We start from the raw sequence: 24,781 nt of genomic DNA on the forward strand, positions 1-24,781 counted from the left end.
GGAAGACTGAGCGATTGTAGTTAGATAAACAGTTTGTTTTCGGCCTGAGTTATGTGCTAAATTGTATCATAAATAAACTAGGGTTGCTACCCTTTGTGTCTGATTATATTTTTGTAGATAATTCACCGCGAGATTACGACTTCATAATTTATCGTGTTCATTCCAATTTTCTTTCGTTAATATTAGTTTTGGAGTTCAAGGTTTTTCCTTTACGTGAAGGGCGAACGAATTTACATAGGGAATTAGGAAGCGGATTTCCTTTTCCTGGTTCTTCTAATTAGTTAAAATAAGATCATGTTTAAAAATAGATGCCAAAAGCATTTTTGTTCTTGTTTTTAACATAGTATGAGTGAACAAACAAACCCAATTCAAATTTCTGAATTTTCAAAAGATGAATATTAAAAATCATCCCTGAGCTGTCTATAATAATTTCAGTATAATTTAGAACATATTACAATATCACCAAAATGTGAACAAATACTGCCTAAATATCTAAGCACCATATATTCTAACCACACAGTTATCTTCATAGTATTCGTAGTAGTAAGAGAAAACTCGTTAGCGCTCCAATAGTACTATGATCTAAGTTATATTTATGTACAGAACTTGATTTAACTGCCGACTAACCTAACTCGGTTAACGGGTTAACATTTCAACTGGTTCTGTCGTTTTGTAATTACTTTTGGTTACTATTATGTTTCTTGGTGATGAACACTTTGAGATAATTTAATACACCGTTGCTTATATCATAAATGCTAAAGCTATATCTAAAGCTTGAGAAAATATATAGATTACTTTTATCCGGGAGAACTACATTAACTACAGTCCTGAGACAACCATTTCCTACTACCGGGTAAAAAGAAGTATCTTTCAGGTTGTAGACTGTGAGCCAAACATCTAAATTGGTTCAGTATTTTTAGCGTGAACTCCTGACAGACAAACATACATTATTTTTGCTTTCATAACATAAGTTGCATGAGTTATAAAGCTCTGAATATCAAAAGCTAAATGGGTTGCATTAAAAATTCGTTAAGACGTATTTCTTTAGAAATAAGTTGAATCTTTGAGCTCAATTGTATTATGCCGTTTTAAATTGTTATTTACAGTGTGTTGTGTACACAAATTATAAAATAATAAATAAAATAAATATTTCATAAATTTTATTTTATTTTCCACCAATACATAAAGTTTATAAGAGACAATAAAAAACAGTTCTAAACCAACAAACAAAACTTAACCAGCTCCAAACACACTAACAAGTTTAGGCAATTAATGATAACTGCTAAGTAGGGAACAATCGGAGGTTACTCAACCGGGAAGGGTTCGCGATACGCAAGTTTGAGGACGGAACCCTGATTTACTGCACTATTAGTAGTTCATTAACGAGCCCTGTTATAATTTTAGTATTTTATTATTTTAGTAGTAACTTTTGAGAATAGTTTTGATAAAACAGTGACAGTCGAAAATCAAATCTAATTGTAAGGGTCGAAGGACCAAAATCTTGACTTCATACTTGTATTGTATTCATATAAGTAGCTTACATAATTAAGTTACGATACAAAAAGTGTAAAAACTCTTAACTTGCTTAATAATAATACCTAGTATTTTGTGCGGGACGGACGTAGCTCAGAAGCAGGTACTATGGGGTGGCTTCGAGACGTTGACGCCCCGTCGGTCGCTGGTTCTTGGACGTCTGGGCGAGTGGACTGTATTTACGATGTGGCGAGAAACAGGAATTTCAGAAACAAGAATACGTTTAGACGGGTTTTAGACTTTCTGCTACTATAGGTTCAGGAATGCCGGTGAAATAATAAGTCTTCATATATTTTTCAGGAGTCTTGAAGGGACGAGCTTCGACGCACTTACCATACTATAATTACACTATTTACTTTTCACTATTTACTTGTTATACTATTAAAAAATCCATACCGATGACTACGATTTGTACGGCGGCGCTTGCGCACCGAATGAGCTCGAAACTTTACCGTGACGAGCACCTCGATTTCTCGTCCCTCCGACCAACTCAGTTTTATTGACCTTTCAATTTAACAGCCGTATTACAAACAATTGGTACATGGTATCATTACAGGACACATAGCGTCAGACGCCCCATGAAGTGCGCTACTGAACTATACCACACACACCCTGCATACCTTCAGGGCTGAAATACTATAACCGAATAACTATAAAAAACTATGTGAAATCGGCCCTTATGTGAAGATTATCTCGAGATAAAAAACAAACTATGGGGGGTATCTCGATACGAAAGGTAGTGTGTGTTAGGGCATTTCATGGGCTATCTGGCGATAGTAATCCTAACAATGTGACCTAAGCCCTAGTATTGTTAATTTGCATGTGAAATGAAAGTCAAAGCACAAACATTATTTATTGTTCTATAACTTAAACTATTAACAATATTTCTATAAATTTAGTTATTTTCTATACAATGAGACCTAGGCTTTCAGTTAAACACTATTTCACTAATGAAAGTCTAGGATTTTTGCTATCAAGAAATGTTTACATGGGTAAATCAGGCCTTAAACGGCAGAACTATTAGGTTAATTATACATAATTAGGTAGGTTAAGGTTACCGCTACAAAACTATTACAATTTGGCATCAAAAAACACTATAATTTACAAATTAAAGCACTATCAAAATCTGAACAGAATTCTATAACAATTTAGAAGGAGGGTGCACGTGAAAAACATACCTTGGCGCGGCTCACGGCACTTTTTGCTCATTACCCTCATCACAAAATTGTTAGAGTATAAATAGTTACGCGCATACACGAACACTCAGGCATTATGATTTTGCACTCGCGGCGCACGGATGCGTCTGTCGCGAACATCTCTCCCGCCGTGCGGCAGAGCGTAGGCACTATCACTTTCACTTTCACTATCACTATTTAGTCTATTAAACGATGAATGATGACACGATGACACGATGTAGGGACTCGAAGCGTTGACCCGTAGCGATGACCCGCAGCGATGACTCGTAGCTCTGGCTCGCAGCGATGCCGCATCTCCGGTGAGCGACGGCGCGGTGATAGCGCGAGGGCGCCGCGACGCCGGTGATGCCGCACTGCCCGATTACTTAGGCAGCGGCACGAGTTTCTTCGTCGGACGCTTTAGTATGCCACCTGCGGTGCGCACGTCAGCGGTCCGAACTTCACCATCAGCGCCCGGGTAGACGGCCACAACCCGGCCTCGCGGCCAAGTGTTGCGAGGCAGGTTGCCGTCGGCGATGAGAACGGGGTCGCCCAGCTGCAGCGCGGGGCCGCGGGCGTGCGGCTCCCGCCGGTATTGGAGCTCGGGCAGGTACTCGCGCACCCAGCGGCGCCAGAACATGTCGGCGAGTATCTGGGCGCGCCGCCAGTGCTTCTTGCTGTCGATGTCTCGCTCGTCGAACGTGCCGGGGCTCGGCAGGCGTGCCGAGCCGCCCAGCAGGAAATGGTTCGGTGTGATGGACTCGTCGTCGTCGCCGCTCACAGATACGTGGGTGAGCGGCCGGCTGTTGACGACGTACTCGACCTCGCAGAGCAGCGTCGCGAGGACCTCCTCGCGTGGGTGGCGCTCGTGCAGCGTGGCGCCTAGCGCGGTCTTAACGCACCGCACTAAGCGCTCCCAGGCGCCTCCCATGAAAGGCGCGGAAGGCGTGATGAAGCGCCAGGCGATGCCGCGTCGGCTGGCCTCCTCCTGCCAGGCCTCACGCAGCTCACGGTCAGCACCGTGCATGTTGGTGCCGTTGTCGGAGTAGATTTCGGTGGGACAGCCGCGTCGCGCTGCGAACCTGCGCAGCGCCAACACAGCTGAGTCCGCGCTGAGGCTGTGCGCGATCTCGAGGTGAACTGCCCTCGTTGTGAGACACGTGAACAGCGCCACGTATCGCTTATGATGCTGACGACCGACGGTGACTGACAGCGGGCCGAAATAATCCAGCCCGGTGTATGTGAACGGCCTGCGGTGATGAGCTAGGCGTGTCTTCGGGTGGTCGCCGGTTGCCGGCGTCGGCGCGCGCGCGCGACGTATGCGGCAGTGCAGGCAGCGCGCGATGACTTGCTTGACTGTCGGGCGCAGGCGCACAATCCAGTAGTGCTGTCTGACCTCATTCACGACGAGCTCGGTGCCGCTGTGTTGTAGGCTACGGTGTGTCCAATCTATATATAGCTGTGTAATACGGTGATCGCCGTCTAACACAGGTGGACTCTTCACGCTTTTAGCGACTTTGTCTACAGCAGCTATGCGGCTTCGCAGTACTATAACTCCGTCGTTTAATTCTATGCGCAGCGGGTACAGCCGGCTACTACTTGCGACTGTTTCGTTGCTCTCGAGACTGGCTATTTCTTGTTTAAAGGCTTCTTGTTGCACCACACGAACTAACAGCTTCTCTGCCTTTTGAATATATGTCGCGTCCAATATAATAAACTTGCGTGTGTATATTTGGGCGCGCGCAGCTTCGGCGGGCGCGCGGGGCGCTCGCACCGCTCTCGACCAATCAGGATCGTTTTCCTTGTTTTTCTTTGTTCGCTTGTAGAACGTTTTTTCTGTATGTTGTTTTCTACATAACGATATAAACTGTAGTACTCTGGCTGTGGCGCGCAGCAATCGCTCCCATCTTGAAAATCGAACGGGGTCGGGAACGACGTCTATGAGGTTTGCTGCGCCCGCTTGTATGAGCGTGACTGTTTTCTCCTCGCCTGTCGGTTGACTGTCAGCTGGTGACTCGGTCGGCCATGTCGATGGGTCGTCGTAGAGGAACTTAGGGCCGCGGTACCACTCGTGGTCGGTGTGAAAGTGCGTCGGGACGTCGCGGGTGGCGGCGTCGGCTATGTTGCTTTTTGTAGGCACCCAGCGCCACTCTTCGACTCTGCTATTTTCCTCTATGGCGGCCAATCGATGTGCGACGAACGGCTTGTACGATCTGGCTCCTTTCCTTATCCAAGTCAGAACGGTTCTGCTGTCACTCCAGTAGGTCACGGAGGCGGGCTTGACGTTGTGTTCATATATCACTGCGGCTGCGACGCGCGTACCCATCACCGCGGCTTGTAGCTCGAGGCGCGGTATTGACAGCAGCTTCAGCGGCGCCACCTTCGCCTTCGCCATGACGAGGCTGACGTGCACGTTGTTGTCACGGGTCGTTGACCTCCAGTACACCGCTGTAGCGTAGGCCTTCTCACTGGCGTCGGTGAACACGTGTACTTGTATTTCTGTAGCCTCGCTGTACCCAGGATAACAGCGCGGTATGTTTACGTTCTTCAGCTGTTCGAGATGACTTATCCACGCCCTCCACTGGCTTGACAGTTCTTCATCGAGAGGTTGATCCCAGTCGACTCCCCGCCTCCAGGCTTCTTGTAGTATTTGTTTCGCCCTGATGGTTATAGGTGAGGCGAGGCCCAGCGGGTCGTATAGCGACATAACTATCTTGAGCGCCTCTCTCTTCGTGGGCGTTTCCTTGTCGAGCAGGCCAGTAGGTAGGCGCGCGAGTTTTAAGTTGAAGCTCAGCTCGTCCGTGTGCGGCTTCCATATCACGCCGAGTACTTTCTCTATGTTTTCTATATTTCCAAGAGTAACAATCTGTGTTGTTTCTTGGCCCGGTACCAATTCACGCAGCACTTCTTCGCTGTTGGATACCCATTTCGTTAGGTCGAAGCGCGCTTTACTATGTATTTCTTGTACTATCTTGATTGTGCGCGTCGCCTCTTCTGTACTTCTGAAGCTATCCAGGTAATCGTCCATGTAATGATTCTTGACTATTGCTTCTACTGCTTCTGGGTGTTCGTTCGCATGGCGTTTAGCATTCCAGTTCTTAGCGAATATTGCTGTACACGGTGAACTTGCTGCGCCGAATATTATTGACGTCATTCGGTACTCTTCCGGCGCCCCCTCCCGCCGCTCTCCTCGCCACAGATATCGGAGAGCGTCTCTGTCTTCTGGCTTTACTTTCACCTGCATAAACATTTCAGTGATATCTCCGGAGACGGCGACGCGGTGACGTCGGAATCGCATCATCACGCCGGGCAGCGACTGCAGCAAGTCCGGACCCGTGAGCAGGTAGTCGTTCAGTGACATCCCTCTTGTCTTCGCTGCTGCGTCGTGAACTATACGAAGCTTCTCCGGTTTCATAGGGTTGAAGACGTCGAAGTGCGGCAGGTACCACGTTCTTCCCGGTGTACGTTCAAGGGGCGCTTTCTCTGCGTAGCCCTTTTCTATTAGTGAATCCATCTGCGCCATATATCTAGTCTTCAGATCAGGATTCTTATCGAGTTTTTTCTCTATTGATACGAGTCTATTCATCGCAGTCGCGTAGCTGTCCGGCATCTGTATCTCGTCACTCCTCCATAGCAACGCAGTCTGAAGACGTCCATCTTCCAACTGTACTATACTGCGTTGTAATATATCTTCCGCCCTCTTCTCTGGGTCAGAAGCTGGTCGGCACGGGTTGATGATGAGTGACTCGAGTGCGAAGTATTCACGAAGCTGCTTGTCTATGCTTTCCTCGGCGCCGTTCAGCTGATTGACGTAGTGCACCTGCTGTCCCAGAATCCTAGTGCGGGCACCGTGCAGCACCCAGCCCAAGGGAGTTAACGATGCTATCGGCTGATGCTGGGGCCCTCTTCTGATGTCTGTTGCTAGGAGCAGATGCCAGTTGTCTTGCCCGATGATAATCTTCGGCGTCCCTGCGTTGTACGTCAGCTGATCTGCCAGGTCAAATAGGTGCTTGCAGTCAGCGATGTCATCCTTGCTGATTGACTGCGGCGACAGGTGCAGGCGTGGTATGGTGCGCGCCCTGAAGGGTATCTTCTTCCTATGGCAGGTCGATAGCGTGAGGTCAACTCTCTTCGACGTGGGCGTGTCGATAGTCACGTCGCTGATGGCGCCTATTTTCATCGGCTCGACTGGTCCCTCTGCACCGATCATGTCTGCCAGCTCTTCGTCAATCAGTGACACGGTTGAGCCGTCATCCAGCAGTGCGTAGGTGCGCACTTCTCCCGCCGGTCCGGACAGTTGCACCGGAACGATTTTCAGGAACGCTTGATTTGTGTGGTTGCGTGAACTTGCGACTATTTCTTGCGCTTCTTGTGCAACTTCAGTAGTGCTCGCCTTCTTCTTGTAGTGAAGCAGATGATGGTGTGATGCAGTGCAGCCCTCGATTCCACATCTCTTCTTCTGACATCTGTGTCCGTGCTGACGATGGCGGAGGCAGCGGAAGCACATGTTGTGTTGCTTGGCTAGTTCCCACTTCTTGTCCGCAGAAGCCTTCACGAACTTGTGGCAGTCTAGCGATCGGTGACCATCCATCTCGCAGATGCGGCACTTCGATGCGGGCTTCTTGTCTATAGTGGTGTGTGTTCTCTGCGTCACACGTCTAAGTCCAGTAGCTTCACTGATGTTTTCAGGCGGTGCAAACGCGCTGCAGTAGCGAGCTTGTTCGGTGATGAAGTCGCTGAAGAGACTCAAGTCCGGCGTTGACTGGTACTTCTCAGTGTATGTCTTGTACCACTGTACACGTAGCGAGTTCGGCAGCTTCTCTGTGAGGATGCGCATAAGCTCGGCGTTCATGAGGTAGTGTTCCTTTTTCAGCGCTCGCAGTGTGACGATGCCACTTCGTACACGGCTGGCGAAAGTGCAGATGTCCTTCGGTGCTTCTCCGCAGCGTGGCAGCCCGCGCAGTCTGTCTGTCTCCGCTTGCGCTATTGAGTCGGGGCGGCCAAACTGAAGCTCCAACTCCTTCATGATGTCATCTGGCCTGGCGTTGCCGATAAGCTCGGAACTAACTGTATCAAGCGCTCTTCCTCGCAGGCTTCTTCTCAGCCTCGCCGTATTTTCCACATCGTTGAAATATGGTCGCGTTGTCTCATAGATGGCGCGGAACGATAGCCATTCTGTATGCAATCCACTAAAGTTCGGCAGCGTCATGATGACTTTCGATGCAGCAGGGTTGTGGTACACCGGTTTCTCTTCGCTTCTATTGCCGGCTAGCGATGCGATGGCGGAGGTGAGCTCCGTGATAAACGGACGGAGCCCTTCACCCCCTGCAGTATCTTCAACTGGTTTCTTCATTGATGGAAGGGCTTCAGTATCTATGGTCTTCGAGGGGGGGGGCTCTGGCTTGTCCAGGGTACCCCGCAGTCTATGTCCTCCCTCGGCGGCGGCGTCTCTTCCAGGAGCAGTACTTATTCCACGCAGGACCGGATTCACTATAACCGCGGAGGGGGGGGGCTCGGGCAGGTCCAGAGTATCTGGTGGTCTATGTCCTCCCTCAGCGGCGGCGTCCTGCGGGTCTGGTTCCGGAGCTTCCTCCAACCAGGAACGAATGTACTCTTCATTGGAATTTCTATCATCCATATAATCGTCGTCCGATTCTTCCTCGGCCCTCTGAAGTGCTATTTGCGCTAGCTCCAACTTAATCTTCAATAAGTCTTCACGCGCATTTCTAATTTTTCTATTTGATGCCGTCGATCTGTGCGACGGTGCCTTAAGTTCGGTACGGGCGTCAACCCGGGTAGTCAACGGTACAGCTCGGTTGTATGTCTTGTCGCAAGCCTTCAGTGTTCCTTCTGAACTATATTCTTCAGCACTGGTTCCAGGCGGCCTCAGTGATGACGACGCTTCAGTCTGCATCAACGACGACGGCGCTGGTCGCTCTTCACCCCCTCGCGGGGTAGGGGGGCGCGGTCGGTCTTCACCCCCTTGCGGGGCAGGGGGGCAGGGCGGCGCCTCACTTCCCCTCTCAGCTGCGGGGCAGGGTAGGTCTTCACCCCCCCTCGGGGGAGGGGGGGGCTGCTCACTGCCCTCGGTGGTGGTTGGAGAGAACGGCGGCTGGTCGTGCACGATGGGGGGTGTGCGGCGGCCCGGTCTGGCGTCGATGATCCAGGCTTGAGCGGCTCTTCCTTGCGATCTTGTCACAGGCATACTCGCTGTTTACAACTCTTCAGTATCTTCAGCTGAAGTTCCTGGCTCGCTTCCCAGGCGATCCGGGTCGCAAGGACCAAACGGATGTGCGGGACGGACGTAGCTCAGAAGCAGGTACTATGGGGTGGCTTCGAGACGTTGACGCCCCGTCGGTCGCTGGTTCTTGGACGTCTGGGCGAGTGGACTGTATTTACGATGTGGCGAGAAACAGGAATTTCAGAAACAAGAATACGTTTAGACGGGTTTTAGACTTTCTGCTACTATAGGTTCAGGAATGCCGGTGAAATAATAAGTCTTCATATATTTTTCAGGAGTCTTGAAGGGACGAGCTTCGACGCACTTACCATACTATAATTACACTATTTACTTTTCACTATTTACTTGTTATACTATTAAAAAATCCATACCGATGACTACGATTTGTACGGCGGCGCTTGCGCACCGAATGAGCTCGAAACTTTACCGTGACGAGCACCTCGATTTCTCGTCCCTCCGACCAACTCAGTTTTATTGACCTTTCAATTTAACAGCCGTATTACAAACAATTGGTACATGGTATCATTACAGGACACATAGCGTCAGACGCCCCATGAAGTGCGCTACTGAACTATACCACACACACCCTGCATACCTTCAGGGCTGAAATACTATAACCGAATAACTATAAAAAACTATGTGAAATCGGCCCTTATGTGAAGATTATCTCGAGATAAAAAACAAACTATGGGGGGTATCTCGATACGAAAGGTAGTGTGTGTTAGGGCATTTCATGGGCTATCTGGCGATAGTAATCCTAACAATGTGACCTAAGCCCTAGTATTGTTAATTTGCATGTGAAATGAAAGTCAAAGCACAAACATTATTTATTGTTCTATAACTTAAACTATTAACAATATTTCTATAAATTTAGTTATTTTCTATACAATGAGACCTAGGCTTTCAGTTAAACACTATTTCACTAATGAAAGTCTAGGATTTTTGCTATCAAGAAATGTTTACATGGGTAAATCAGGCCTTAAACGGCAGAACTATTAGGTTAATTATACATAATTAGGTAGGTTAAGGTTACCGCTACAAAACTATTACAATTTGGCATCAAAAAACACTATAATTTACAAATTAAAGCACTATCAAAATCTGAACAGAATTCTATAACAATTTAGAAGGAGGGTGCACGTGAAAAACATACCTTGGCGCGGCTCACGGCACTTTTTGCTCATTACCCTCATCACAAAATTGTTAGAGTATAAATAGTTACGCGCATACACGAACACTCAGGCATTATGATTTTGCACTCGCGGCGCACGGATGCGTCTGTCGCGAACATATTTTTTACATTTTAAAAAAGTTACTTACGTAATATTCACGGCAGTAACTTACAAATATAGGGGAAGGATAATGTTGGTTGATTTGAAATAAAAATGTTCGCAAATGTTTAGGTAATTTGTGCTAACTGCTAACTACGGAACAATCGGAGGTTACTCGACTGGGAAGGGTTCGCGATACGCAAGTTTGAGGACGGAACCCTGATTTACTGCACTATTAGCACTTCATCAACGGGGCTGTATTTTAGTAAAAGTTTGTTAAATTTTTCGTATTTAATTTGTGACGTTTGTTATGATAAAATAGTGACAACTTTATTGAAAGCCGACCGATAATATTGAAATAGTTTAGTTTAAAAAAGTGGTTGTGTAGTTTAGAATATTCATTTTTGTTGAGTGGTTATTTCAATACATTCAACTCCATCTTGGTCCAGTTGTTTAGGAATCATATGACAAACATACATATAGAACAGTTATATTAGAAAATCCCTTATGCTAACTTATATATTATTATAACTTTAAAATATTTCCTTAGAAAAATATCACAACATTTTAAAAACATCTAACAAAGAGAAAAAAAAATCGTTAGCACGAAATAATTCTCCCACTTAAAACATTGTTCGGTTACAACTGCACTTTCATTTTTTGCGCCACCGGAAGGGAAGCTGCGGGACATCCCACTTCCGTTACCTGGACGACTATTTACGGTGTTCTCTGATCCCTCTTGTAATGGCCCAAGTATTGCTTTCAGAGTGACGCCTTTGTACACGGAGTGAGGAAATTATTTTCTATTTGATATGGGCTTTAGTAGTTCGTAGAAAGAAATAGTTGTCTACTAGGTGTTAGATAAAATACACATGTAGGTACATTTATTGATAGTTTAGGAAAACTATTTTGAGAGACTAGCTAGCTGGTTTTAGGTAAAATGTATATCGATAGTTTTGGAAAACAAACGAACTACTATCTATGTAGTTCGCGCATGCAACAATTGTAGTTACTTTTCTACAATTGGTATAAATAACAGTGAAAATAATGTAAAAATCGGTGTAGTTGTTTCTGACATAAGTACATTAATAAACTAAAGTCTTCTCTTTCCGATAATGGAGTTAATCAGACTATCGCCTATTTATATTACACTAGAAGTATATAGCGAGTATGATGATGATGTCCTCCTAGCCGATCATCGGCTACGGCGGCTGTTCTCATGTAAGGAGATTAGCCAACTACGCAGGACATATTATAGTGCACGAGCATTTGCGCAGACACAGGTGCACTCCCTATTCCTTCACTCTCATAACCCGATGGGACGGCAATCCGACACGACCGGTGAGAGATCAGGCGCAGGACCGACATTTACGTGCTCTCCGATGCACGGGTGTATCAATCACCAGCTTCCAGGCTCCGGGCTGCTTTGTGAAAGTCGAGCGAGTATATAAATAACATGAAACGAAGAACCTATTCATATTAATATCGACCCAAATATTATCAACCTTAGAAACTTTAAAGAGAAAGATATTTTCGAATATCGATAGGCAGTTCAGAAATAGGTACGCTAAATAGGTCTAGGTCGACGCGACTGCTAGAGACCTACCTACATAGTTTGTTCGTCGTTTTCAAGCAAACTTACAAAATAATACCTTGTAGCTTTGACCTAATTTATTTGAGTTCAATATAGTTTGTGTTTGTCTTCAGGTATATATGTAGTATACATTGCACATTTCTTTTGATATAAGGTCGGTAGAAATTATTTTTATATAAAACTTATAATTTTTTTGTTTAAACATCACAAACTTATATTATATGGCTTTAATTCTGAAAATAGGATGATAGTATGCTAGACTAGCTTCCTTAATATCTAACGTCGAGAGAATCTTTCAAATCGGCCCTGTAGTTCTGGAGACTAGTGCGTCCAAGCAAGTGTAAAACTTACTGCCATATAATAATAGAATAGATAAATTATTTTTATATAGAACTGTATAACGTATTTACAGCATCCACAAAAATAATAAATCTAAGAAGGATGATCTTAATAAAGTCAAATTCTTTTTTTGCAAAAATGGGTACAGATACAGGCACAAGTGTCACATTCTACCGTCACACGGGCATGCACATACATTTTCAGTATTAAAACTAAATGATTCTATATTTTTCTAAAGATCTCAGAATTAACCAAAATCTCCCAAAATCCTATACCTTAGACCACACAGGAGCGTTAATGGAGTTGGTCGTTAGCCACAGCTAAAGATTATCAGAGAAATCTGCAGCTAATGTGTTTACAATTTATACTTATTAACACTTTCGGTTACGCGATACGGCTGATATTTAGAATAGGGAAGATAAGAAAAATACTGTTTACATGATTTTTACTCTCTGAACTGTATGTAAGTTAGCCGTTAACCCACAGTTTACCCGAGTTCCTTAAGAATTAGTGCAACTCGGGATAAAATATAGCCTACGTTAGTCGGGAAGAGTGCAGCTTTCCAACAGTGAAAGATTTTTTAAGTTAGTTCCGTAGTTTCGGAGCTTTTAAGGTACAAACAAACAAATAAATATTTCCTCTTTATTATATGCGTATCTATAGAGAATATTATTTTAAGAAAAATATTATAAAATGCAAGCCTGTATACTCTTGCTACTTATTATTACCTGGACTTTAAGCTATGCACAATGTGTACATTTTCCTACATCCCGAAAACAGCCTTTGTTTTGGTTATGTGGAAATATTGACTTCCAACCCAAGTCATTTAATTGACCTTTGCATTTAATACCAGAGGTAAGGTACACTTTTAAATCGATAGTACCCAAATACAGATGCATAACATTTTCTTAAATACACCCAACAATTAATAATCAAAATTATTTCTATAACTGACAGAAAGACTTATAAGACAGATTTCTTTAAAACAGTCACTTACCAAGTCTTAGAACCTACATAATCGTTCCTCTCTTGAACCACTAACACACTTTACATAATCCAATATCAGTTCATCAGGGTGCACAATGGATGGAAATAGACCAGCTCCGTCAGTACATCACAATATTATCTCCGTAGTCAATTTCAAAAGAACAAAAGTGCATTCAGCTGGTATTCGGAACGTTAACACTTGGCATTCCAGCAGCTGGGGTAAGGGTGTGTAGATAGTGCGTGTGTTAATACGTGCGTTTGAAATTGTAGGTTATTTTTATTGCGTTTTTTGGTGAATATCAGTTTTGTTAAGTGATTAATTGATTCCCGCCAAGGTATACACACTGCAGTTCTTGTTTTGATTTATTCTATCCTGTATAATAGGACCCTTATTAGGCATTTCATTCCTATTATCATTAGCCTATTGCCATCTTACTGTCCACTTCTGAACGTAGGCCTTCCCGTATGTAAGCGTCAAACTTCCCAGTTCGCATTCATCCACTGCCATTTTTTTGCTCTATGTTGTGCCGTAGTTGGTAATTAGCAAGTAGCTTTTTTAATCATAATGTAGGTACCTATATATGCTTTACCAAATACGCTACCGCCTCTTACTAAGCTATCTCCCAGCTGTTGCAGCTGATACGACAAACAATAAACCGCCGCGCATCGTTTATGCCTTTGTACGAAGCTGTTTATTCGCTGACGTCCCGGACACTGTCGAGCAATACTTGTTATACTATTGTTCTAAATTTTACTTGGTAATTTACAGTGAAATTGGGTGGAGTTACTGGGAATTTAAAGTACTTTGTACTAGTTGTGTAAACCTGCTTAGCTTTTCATCTACGATTAGGTAGTCTGTTATCTATTCTGATCGTATCGCATGTATCGAAATGTTATACAATGTGAGAATCGTCTACTTAGCCTTTTTCTAACTATCTTGGGTCGGTATTTGTGTTTTATATGAAGCGACTCCCTATCTGAGTTTCTTAATTCAGTTACTCGTGCATCCCGATACCTCTAGGTAAGATTGGTGGTCTGACTTCTGACTTCTACCAGTAACAATTGCCAATGATGGCTGGTTATACTATCTGGTTAAAAGTACCATCTAACTTACAAAAGTGTAATGAAAGTATTTTGTAGTAGATATGTTTGGGTTAAATTATTTTTTTAGTAAAAGTATGGTATCCACAATTTATAACACAGGCACGCGTACTAATTCCAGCCTTGAAGTTTAGAATTCTTTACCAAGTCTTGTTCTCTAAAACAAAACCACAAAACTATCGGTATTTGGCCAAAAAACTATTCTGAAGTTAAAGAATTCTTCGCGTCTAATGATTGGCCAATGAAACGAATTCTTAGCTCAAACTAGAGGCTGAGAATCTCGAAATGAAATTACTTTAGGCACTATCGTATATCTTTTACTTACCCACGTGAAATAAAATGTCTATACTTTTTTATATTTGGATATTTTGCTTGTTTATATGCGCTAATCTTAGGAACTACTTAACAGTGCGATTTGAAAAATCTTTTCAAAATTATGTAGCTAATCTCTATATACTACTTTATGCCTATCTATTGCTATTCAATTAGGTATTTGTTATTCGATATTAATTAAATCCATTATTATTAATTAAATATTTGCACATAACTACGAAACTCATTTGAGTAGCTTTGTAAATACTCTAACAATGCAATATAGACAATGAGTAACTAAATCTAACTATTGCAACATAGTTTAGAATTACTACACTAAAAAAGCCTCAATCTCTTGTAAATAATACGATTATATTATTATGCACCTATAAAATGTGTACAGTCGTGGACATTAATGATTACCTAAGCCACTTTTCACTGTGGTATAATAGATTCGTCAATTATACGATTAAATTAAAACTACGACAGGTGCAACGAATGCTCTTTATGGCTTAAAAAAGGATTTATCTTAATAAGTGATCAATGATAAATCCATATCATCATCTTATCCTCACCACTGTTGGGCACAGGCCTACTCTCACACGGAGAAGCGTTGAGATTTAATCACCACGCTTGCTCAATGCGGGTTTGTGATTGCAGACATGAGAGTCTAGGTATCGTGGAGATATTTTCCTTCACTGTAGTGCCAAGTTGCTCAAACAATAATGTTCACGACTGTACATTACACTATAATGCAAACACCAGACTTCTCTCTTTAATGTTTGAATGCGTTAGCACGATTGTGAAGACAAAATAATGTCTTTATATACGCTTGTTTAGTTTGCATTGTCGTCTGTCCTCTTAGAATTCGAGTATTATTGAAGAGACTATTAAGATTTCTCTGAAGTTCTGTAATAATGCATAGTATTGACAAGTAACATTGAATGTCTGACAACCAGTCTTACCTAGTGGTATTGGGTTGCCCGGATAATTGGGTTGAGTTGCTCCTAGTAAAACCAGTGTACTCATCTGTCTCCAGGTTAGACTGGAAGCCTACCCCAAAATAGTTGGAAAAGGGTTTATTTATTGTTAAACGTAAAGGACTTCAGAATGTCTGACTTCGGCATCAGAATGTCGTCATTTGCAAGAATCTAATTATATCTTTCACAATGAATATAACCTCACTTTTAAAATATCCGTGTCCTCAACTTTTTATAAGTAGCAAAATCTAATTACGGCTTTGGTCTTTAGAAGAAAACTTCTTAAGAAGCTTTTTCTGTTGCTAACAATTTTTAAAAGATAACTTTTGGTTTGTATTTTTCTTTTTATTTAGACTTCCTAGTGTGATCAAAAATTTAGTGTTGAAGTTTTGCTAAGCCGAACTTAATTGTAATATTTAATAATAATAATTCTGTTTCAGAGTTTAGTTTTCCAAAAAAGGTACCAAAATACATTTTTGATTTTAAAAGTTAACCTCGAGACAGTTATGTGAATCATTCGCTGTATTGTAATATATAAATTCTGCACAATATTTTCTTCAGTAATAAACTGGGGTGCATAATAATTAAATTCAAGAACTATGCAGAAGAAAGTTTTTTCTTAAGTACTAATATGGTTCCCCTCTTGCACTTACCACTTCCCTACAATCTAAACTTCACAGCGTCTCGAAGGAATGCATAATATAGAATAATATCAGCTTCCACCCGCGATTTCTTAGTAATTTTTACATTATTATAATGTAAAAGTAAAAGATTTTTAATTATCATAGTAATATTTACAAAAAAGAAAAATGTTTGTGTGCGTGTTTGTTTGTTATTTTTCAATATTATGTAGTTTATGCATCAGAATAACATAAAGGCTACTCATCTGGTTGCAGGAAGAATTTTCTTTGTGACGCGAGTGGTACCCCGGAGCAGTATCCTAGTCTGATAATATAACTATATATTCTCATCATCATCATCCTCCGAGCCTTTTTTCCATCTATGTTGGAGTCGGCTTCCAGTCTAAGCGGATGTAGCTAAGTACTAGTGCTTTACAAGGAGCGACTGCCCTGCCTATCTGACCCTTCAACGCAGTTACCCAATACCCCTTGGTTAGACTGGTGTCAGACTTACTGGCTTCCGACTACCTGTAACGACTGCCAATATTATACCTCTATTATATATCCCTCCCAATGAATTTAACCGTAAACTTAAACAACCAATATAACAAAAGACATACCTCATTACCTAGTTACGTCCCATATATCTGCCGGTCATAAGACGTCAATCTACGAACCCTCTTCCACGACAGGTTTCCATATGACTTCGCCCATAGTTATTACCCATGGAGAACAAAATGGACGGAGGTGCCATAACGGAAAATCTCCTAAGAAAGTCTTCTTCTTCTTCTTCTTAGCGTTTATCCCGTCTTGTGACGCGGTCCGCTTTCCGTATCTTCTTCTTCCACTTCGCTCTATCCTGGACATCTTCCTTTTCGAGTTCGCAGATTTTCAAAGTAGCTCGCCAAAATGCGGGTGGGGGGGAACGAGGAACGTTACAGTCTGCGCTCTGATACGCCTTCCTGGGACCCGACCATTTTTTGTGTTACCAAAAAAATGTCTTATAGAATCCGAACACCATGTTAGTTTCCTCGTAACTGATCGTTTAGGTCATGTCCACCGTACCTTTTTGACCTAGAAGAAGGCGCCTGACCTACCGGCATTATGGCAACTCCGCTCAAATTTCCTTGCTCCATAGCTATTAGTAAAATATATCTATAGATACGTATAGGTATAGGGTTTCACTATACCCTTTCATGGATGAATGAAATTTTACCAAAGGTCTCGTCTAGATTAACATTTTTATACTTTTTGTGTTTTTGGTCAAACTAACGTGGAATCAATTTTGACGTTGATCACCGAATTCAATGTACCACAAGCAATTAACAATGATTGATCAATGTGAGTTTATAATTTATATTGATTAGATGGTAATTACAAATAAATACGTTCTATTTGTAAATCAAAAGGATTCCAAGAAATTATTCATTAGTCTCCATAAAAAAATAATTGGCAATAAGCGTAATACCAAGAAAAGTATTGATGAAGAACTGTACAGAGACTTCTTTTAAGCTTCTCCTACAAGGTTTTCCGTGAAATTCCTATCAGTTACCTGTAATTAAATTAATTTTTCACTAGAAAAGTCTGCACAATCTCCTTATAGGCGTGTATTTTTATTGGTCGCTACAGCTTGTGGGGTAGCAGAAATTCTGTTCACGCATGCATGTTTATTTCATAGTACTTGCATACGATTTCTAGAATATTCTTTTCTCTTTGTAAAAGATGTACTGAACAGACATAAGTATCCCCACACCAGGTATGATATTCACGTTTCACGCGCTCCTCAAGCAGTTGTCTGCTTAGAGTCAAAGCCTGTCATGGTGTGGTATTGTCCAAAAGATTTACCGTGGCCCTGGTACATAATGGACCTCAGAAAAACAATACAGTGTAGCCACAATTGCAGTCCTCTGATTACCTATACCGCAAAACCAATAAAAACACATAGTACTACTATATACTATACACCAATTAGTCAATATAACTGCTAGCGAGTTGTAAGTCTGACTGAACGACCAATAAAAATAAGCCTGAACTGTCTTAACACCGTCAACAAAGTACATACAAGACACAAGGCTAAACAACTAACACGGGCATACAATATTCGCCCCACCTTAGCATGGGGCGCGTCAAGATTTTTTATGAATAATTTATAGAACACCCCGTTTTTATCGCGAGAGGCGTACGGCCGAGTCTGTGTTCGCTAGCGGATTTACCTCGAGGTGAAATTAGGGGTGGTATCGTATCTAAAATCGGTTTTAGATAAAACTAGGATTTTTTGTCGTTAAGTTCTAGTTAGATAAAGCCGAATGCCACTTTACGAAACTTAGTTTAAAAGCATTATTCTTATATATTAAGATTAAGTTCTTTGTTATTTTTTAAATAGGTAAGTAACCCTGATTAAAATTAGTCACAGATTGTATTATAGCTTGACAATACAAATACAACAGTGTAGTTAAAATAATAATAATGTAAGAGTATGTAAATTATATGTTCTAAATAAATAAATGACTCCAAAAATGTAAGAGTATGTATGCCTCGTTATTTTACCTGGTGATAATTAATAATTTTCTTTACACTGTTGTCGAACGACGACTACCCTATTCAACCATAGACCATCCATAACCAGGTTCATGTAGAGACAAACAAAATATTTAAAAACTAAACTGAGTTCAACTGAATCTTTCAAAAGCCTTTTATCTAAGTTTAGTTTGATCAATTCACGATTAGATAGCCTTGTGCAATCGGTCTTCACTACCCGTACTTAATGCAGATCCGTCTGAGTATCCAAGCTTACAGCTTATCATAGGATTATCTTGAGCTAACTTTTCCTGATTTTTCTTAGAGCACCTGTCGTTTCATTTTGTACCTCTAGAGATAGGTAAACTAGTTAATATTGCAAGCTTTTACATTTATTATGTAGTTTCTTTACAAAGTTAGTAGTATTACCTACTTCTATTGTATTGGAAACGAACTAATGGAATAAGGGAATAAAGCAGATCTGTTAGTTAATTGTGCTGTTATGATAAAATGACTGATTCAGATTAAAAAGTAGGTATCGAAATACTCCCCTTGAGATCCGGTTAAACCCATAGAATGATTAAACAAACAATTTTTATTTAGCTACGTATAACATTATAGTAGGTTCTGCCAGCTGTGTCATCCCATTGGTACCCGCTACTCTTCACACTTTGATAAAAACTATAGGTCGGTGTATGAACTCTGAAACATTTTTTCAAGTCAGTCCACTAGTTCTATATAGCTAACATGGTGCGTACCTGGTGACACTCATTGATTCGTAACATGTTTAGATGAGTTTGTTTTGGTGTCTCTTCTCAGGGATCAGTCAGTTAGGAAATGCCGACCCCAGCGTTCTTAAAATGACGAGTAAAAGTGATGGTCCAACTTGCAAAATAAGCTATTTCATAACAAGCAAAAGTTTGCTTTAGGTTAAGTTTCCCTCACAGAGATTTTTCATATTTATTTTGCTATATTATTTACCTTCATTATAACAGTAATGATTTCACTAAGCAATAGAACAGGTATTGAATTGCGAGAGATCGTTCAAGCGAGACATTTCACGCATACTTTAATACATTTAGCGATTGATGAGCACCTAATGAGATGAGCACCAACTCCACTTAGTGCTAATGTTGCGACTTGAGTGATTTTTATATGAAAGATGTTTTAGACTATACTTGCTAGAAATATTTACTTATCTATCTGTCTTTATTAGTAAGTCCTTACAATTATATTCTGGTAAAAAATAAACATCACAAGTAAACTGTTATTTTACACAAAAATAACAGTTTGAACACAGCTTCTACACTAACCTTAGTAATAATGGCTTAGGAGTTCTCGCCAAACTTAACGGCGGTTCGCAACTAACTTCCGAGCATAGGTGTTGCTTGTTGCCATACCCCTCGCGTACTCCCACCAAAAATTGAGCCTACACATGCAGAAAGCTAAGCGATTTTCCTAGCCTTGTCTTCTTCTTCTTCTTCTGAGCGTTTATCCCGTCTTGTGACGGGGTCCGCTTTCCATATCTTCTTCTTCCACTTCGCTCTATCCTGGACATCTTCCTCTTCGAGCCTTGTCCAAGCCTTGTCCAATTCAATATTTATCCATAGCTCCATCATAAACTAACCATTTCTAAAGTTTTCACCTTACAGAAACCTCAAACCAAACAGCCTTCATAAATTAATATTTACACCATAACACCACAAAATAATATTCCCATAACTCCCGGCACAGCCCTACAAGACACGGTAGGATCTTGTTGTCAACGCCCATGTACACTGTGATATTTTACGACGAGAATTATTTTCGTTCGGGAATTGGCAGTAGGAAGATCCATCGATTTATAGGTGCAAACAGCATTTACCTGTGTTTGTAATATTGTGCTTGAAATGAATAAATCGGAATTAGGTATGCAGGCGGTTTTGTTTTGATGTTAGTTAAGAATGGTATTAAATTGATTAAGTATGTATGTAATTTTTGGAGATGAGAAGATTTACTCATTTATATTTTATTTTTGGTAGATAAAACTTCAAAATGATATTAATTTGTCATAATGTTTGTAGTTCCACACTAGTCTTTATGGTCACTACAGCCCCTCAAAGGTGCAGCAGCAGTAGGTATATTAATACATGTATCCTTTTCCATGTACATATGTTACCTAATCCTTATAAAATATCATACAAAAATGAGAATTGCGTTGATACAGCGGTTGAGGTCAAAGTCACATATTTTGTAGTACAAGGAGAAGGAAATATGCTCTTTTTATCCATGTGATGGAAGTAGTTTCCCTTGGAGGTAGCTGACCAGTTAATCAATAAAACTGTAATATCCATATTATGTCATAAAAGTCCAGGAACTTTTTAATGCATAACTCATCGAGTTCTGCAAATATTACTTCGACTCGCTTTCGTATCGAATTAAAACTTCCTAGAATCATAAACTGTCGATGTTTCTATAATAACCGGCCTTTCATTAATGGGCAAATGTTGCAATTTAATTCACTTCGGTAATTGTCCGAGTTCTATGTAAAAAGTTTTGTTAAAATACTTTTTTAATTGGCATTGAGCGTTTGTGTAATATTGTTAAAAAGTTTGGTTTTAAATTATTATTTTTTTGCCAATTTTATGTCCATGATTTTTTGTCATATTTCTGTTGGTATCTAGTTTGTTTCAATTAATTGAAGTAGATTCATTTAGCTTCGTTTAGTACCACATAATATGTTTACAAATGTTGGTTCACCTGTAATTGGCAACTGTTTAATCCCATTATTTTTGTTAATTTATACATATACACAAAGCTGTTGGTGTTTCTCTCTAATAAGTCTTTTATATTAAAATTCATCATCTCATCTGCCGAGGCTTTTACCAACTATTTTGGGGTCTTTTCTATTTCAATTGTCACGTAAAATAAAAAAAAAGTTCACATGTAGATCTGTGTGTGTATGTGTGTGCTATTACACATAGCTATACACTTCTATAACCATAACAACCTTTCAAAATTCTAAAACTAAAACATCAAAAATATTACATCCAAAAATGCAACCGTAAGTCATCTTCCCGAACCTTATCCAACACCTATTTTAGCGTGAAAGCCTCAAAATTGATCTTTCGAAGACATAGCCTAGTATCTGAAAGTTGGCAGCTTGCCATTTCAGTAAAAAATGGAGTTCCTGATATAGATTGGTTTCGTGTCTTCGTAATATAGTGGAGCATGTTTACTTGCGGTGTTGAAGTGTGGGAATATTTTTTAGACTGTGGCATGTTTTTTGGGGGAGGTAAATTGGGGATGTTAAAAGGATAGGTCAAAGAAAGTGCTTTGAATTCCCGTTATTGTTTTTTTTTTTAGTTTACCTTAAAATTTTGAGATGAGGTTTATGCATGTGGATTTAAGCAGGACAAGCGCTTATTACCTACGTGAAATGAAAATGACCTCCGTTACAAAAGGGAAATTATATGTCAGAAATTCTGAAAGTCAGAAATAAATGGAAAGGAAAGATTTGTACAAAGGCAATATAACCCTTAGTAATATTACTCTGATTAATAAACAAAACTTATATTTCTTACAATGACCTTATCATACTGCATGTAGAACAGAATCTATTACATATAAATCGAGAATCGTCAGACAATATCCAGAAAACTGTTGACACCTAAAAACCAGCAGTTCCAACAAAATAATAAGAACAAGAAAATTATTCTCTTCACCTATACCTACTCAGCAACAAAATGCTTGAAAATTGTTCTCATAAAGACATAATCCGGTATCGGACTTGGCAACTTGCCATTTAGGTAAAAAATGAGCTTGCCAATGAGAACTTACGACACATTATTACATGTTGCTTTTGAGCTGCTCACTCTATTTTATTTCAAGATTTTTGAAGAATATTTTTTGAAATTTTTAAGTGTAATTTTTTGAATTTTGAGTTTTTGTGAAATTATTTTGTATTACCTTTGATGCTTATAGGTACTAGCTACTGAACTGATTTGAGTCACTGAACTGAGCCTTTTTATCAGGTTGAGCTGAGCAGTTTGTGATGAAAAAAACAATTTAGTAAGGTAACTAAATACTATGCGGTTACTCAAATTAATAATTGGTAAAACTTTCAAAGTAAAATGATCTAATGTAGCATATAGCGGGTAATTTGTAACAATTTTATATAAACGATTTAATAGATGGAAAGTTGGAAAATAACATGGGAAATAAAGTTTAGTTTAGTAAAGTCATTTTTTTATTTGAAATAGGCCTTTTAGAGCTTTTACGTAATTGTACGGTTCCAAAGAGTTTCTTTATGCATGATACAAGTAAAATCAAAGAAATAACTGATATTATTTAACAGGATAATCTCACCACAAAAACCATACATAAGAAAACCAACTATTACGTAATTCAGTATCCCCATATACATCAAAATAATATCTTCATTTCCCATACAATACGGTCGTATTCGTTGATGCGTGCCTCCGGGATTACATCATAACTTCCCTTGTAAAAAAACCTTAAAACCAAAGATAAAGATATGGGCTTTTTATGACATGACCAGTACTTAATGTGAGAATCCGTCAAGCGTTCTGATAACGTCTATAAACTTGTGTGATATTGTCAGACTGTCTGTTGTTTCTGACCGATGCGATGACTAAGAAGACTATCTTTTGTTTTTGACCGATGACTAAGAAGTGGGTTGTGTTTTTTATGGTATTTTGCCCACTTGTGTTCTCAAACTACTTAAATTGATTATTTTAAACGAAAATGCTGCGAAAATTCGATTTTCAATAGTCAGATTTTTATGTCTAATTCGTTAAAAATAGTAAGTAAAATTGTTTCTGTATTAGATAGGCCATTTGTTGAGGTAAGCTACTTTTCATCTGAGGAAGTTGCCACAGGACGCGGTTGAGATAATTAAAGGAATAATATAATTGAAAAGTAGTGTAGACAGTATCCATCAAAGAGGTAATGTCATATAACGAGAAACATACTCAATAATACATCATCTCCACACTAAAATGAACTGCAAAGCTTAACAGATTACTCCACTAATACACCCACTATAGATTATTTCGACGCAGTCCACTAGATCTGGCTTGTCAAGACAATGTGATTAATCAACCGGCCAGCCAGCAATATAAATAGCATACAAACACGCTACTGCGGTGTCTGTGGTCGCCTCAAAGGAACACCATCAATTATTTTCTTTACGTCTAAATAAAAGTATGAAACAATAAAGCTGGATATTTATGTGGGTAAGTAGCAGATAATTATGTCATTTGGAGTAATTTTTCTTAAAGAACGGCTCTTCTGAGAGGAGATAAACCAGGATATTTACATCCCTTAAGGATCTCACTCTCATAGTAAATGAAGTCTCCAACTGTTATGGCTGAAGAGAGATCAGCATACAAATCGACGGGTTCACATTCTCTTCGAAGCAGAGAAGGGTCTCGCTACGGTAAGGTTTGAAGAGAGACTCTTATTCCAGACTGACCGATACCAGCGGAGAGCAGGTGCTGATCTGTAGTGGTGAATCACCTTGGTCCTACTAAGAAGATACGAAAACTGGCTATCGTTAACTGTTGTTAAAATTTTACGTGATAGCCTTTCAGGAGTATTTAAGAAAACTGTGAAACTATGACGAGTTAGGTGATTTAACCTCCAGTTCACTCAATAAAAAGATTTCAGGTCGATGACAATGACGTGGTTGGTTGTTTGAGATTCTTGTCTTCACTACACAACTTTATGATCTTATACATTTACTCTCACGTTAATTAGCACAGCCTAATATTTAATTAGCTAGTTTGCAGTAATAGTAATGAGCAGCTTACAGTATTAAACTAGAACAATAGATGATTTTGAGGCAATCTATTCGCCGTTAGACAGAAGACAATGGAATTAATCTGATTAACTAAGTCCATAGTGATCGATTCCAGGAAATATTCTGGTAGTCCTCAATTTGAAGCCTGCTGCTGCATTGCAAGGTTGTTCGATAGAAGAACAAGTACACAATGGGCTCTAGAGAGACCCTAAAGTTTTTGATAGAATATGGCCAAGCAAACCAGGACTTTTCTTTTAACGACGTCAAAACTCATCAAATGGCCCCTCCCGCTGTGGGTTAGCTGCGGT

General features: G+C 40.5%; 1 protein-coding gene across 1 annotated transcript; it reads right to left on the reverse strand.

The window, feature by feature from the left end:
- Nucleotides 1–3,090: 3,090 nt before the first annotated feature.
- Nucleotides 3,091–8,913, reverse strand: LOC126055473 (uncharacterized). Its single transcript, XM_064038243.1, has one exon. It carries the CDS (start codon nucleotides 8,911–8,913, stop codon nucleotides 3,091–3,093), a length of 5,823 nt encoding a protein of 1,940 aa, XP_063894313.1.
- Nucleotides 8,914–24,781: the final 15,868 nt, after the last annotated feature.

The sequence above is a fragment of the Helicoverpa armigera genome, chromosome 15, assembly GCF_030705265.1.
Source record: "Helicoverpa armigera isolate CAAS_96S chromosome 15, ASM3070526v1, whole genome shotgun sequence".
Lineage (NCBI taxonomy): Eukaryota > Metazoa > Arthropoda > Insecta > Lepidoptera > Noctuidae > Helicoverpa > Helicoverpa armigera.

Bases quoted from the DNA above. Each gene is read 5' to 3' on its own strand.
- LOC126055473 (XM_064038243.1), bottom strand. From the start codon at position 8,913: ATGCCTGTGACAAGATCGCAAGGAAGAGCCGCTCAAGCCTGGATCATC.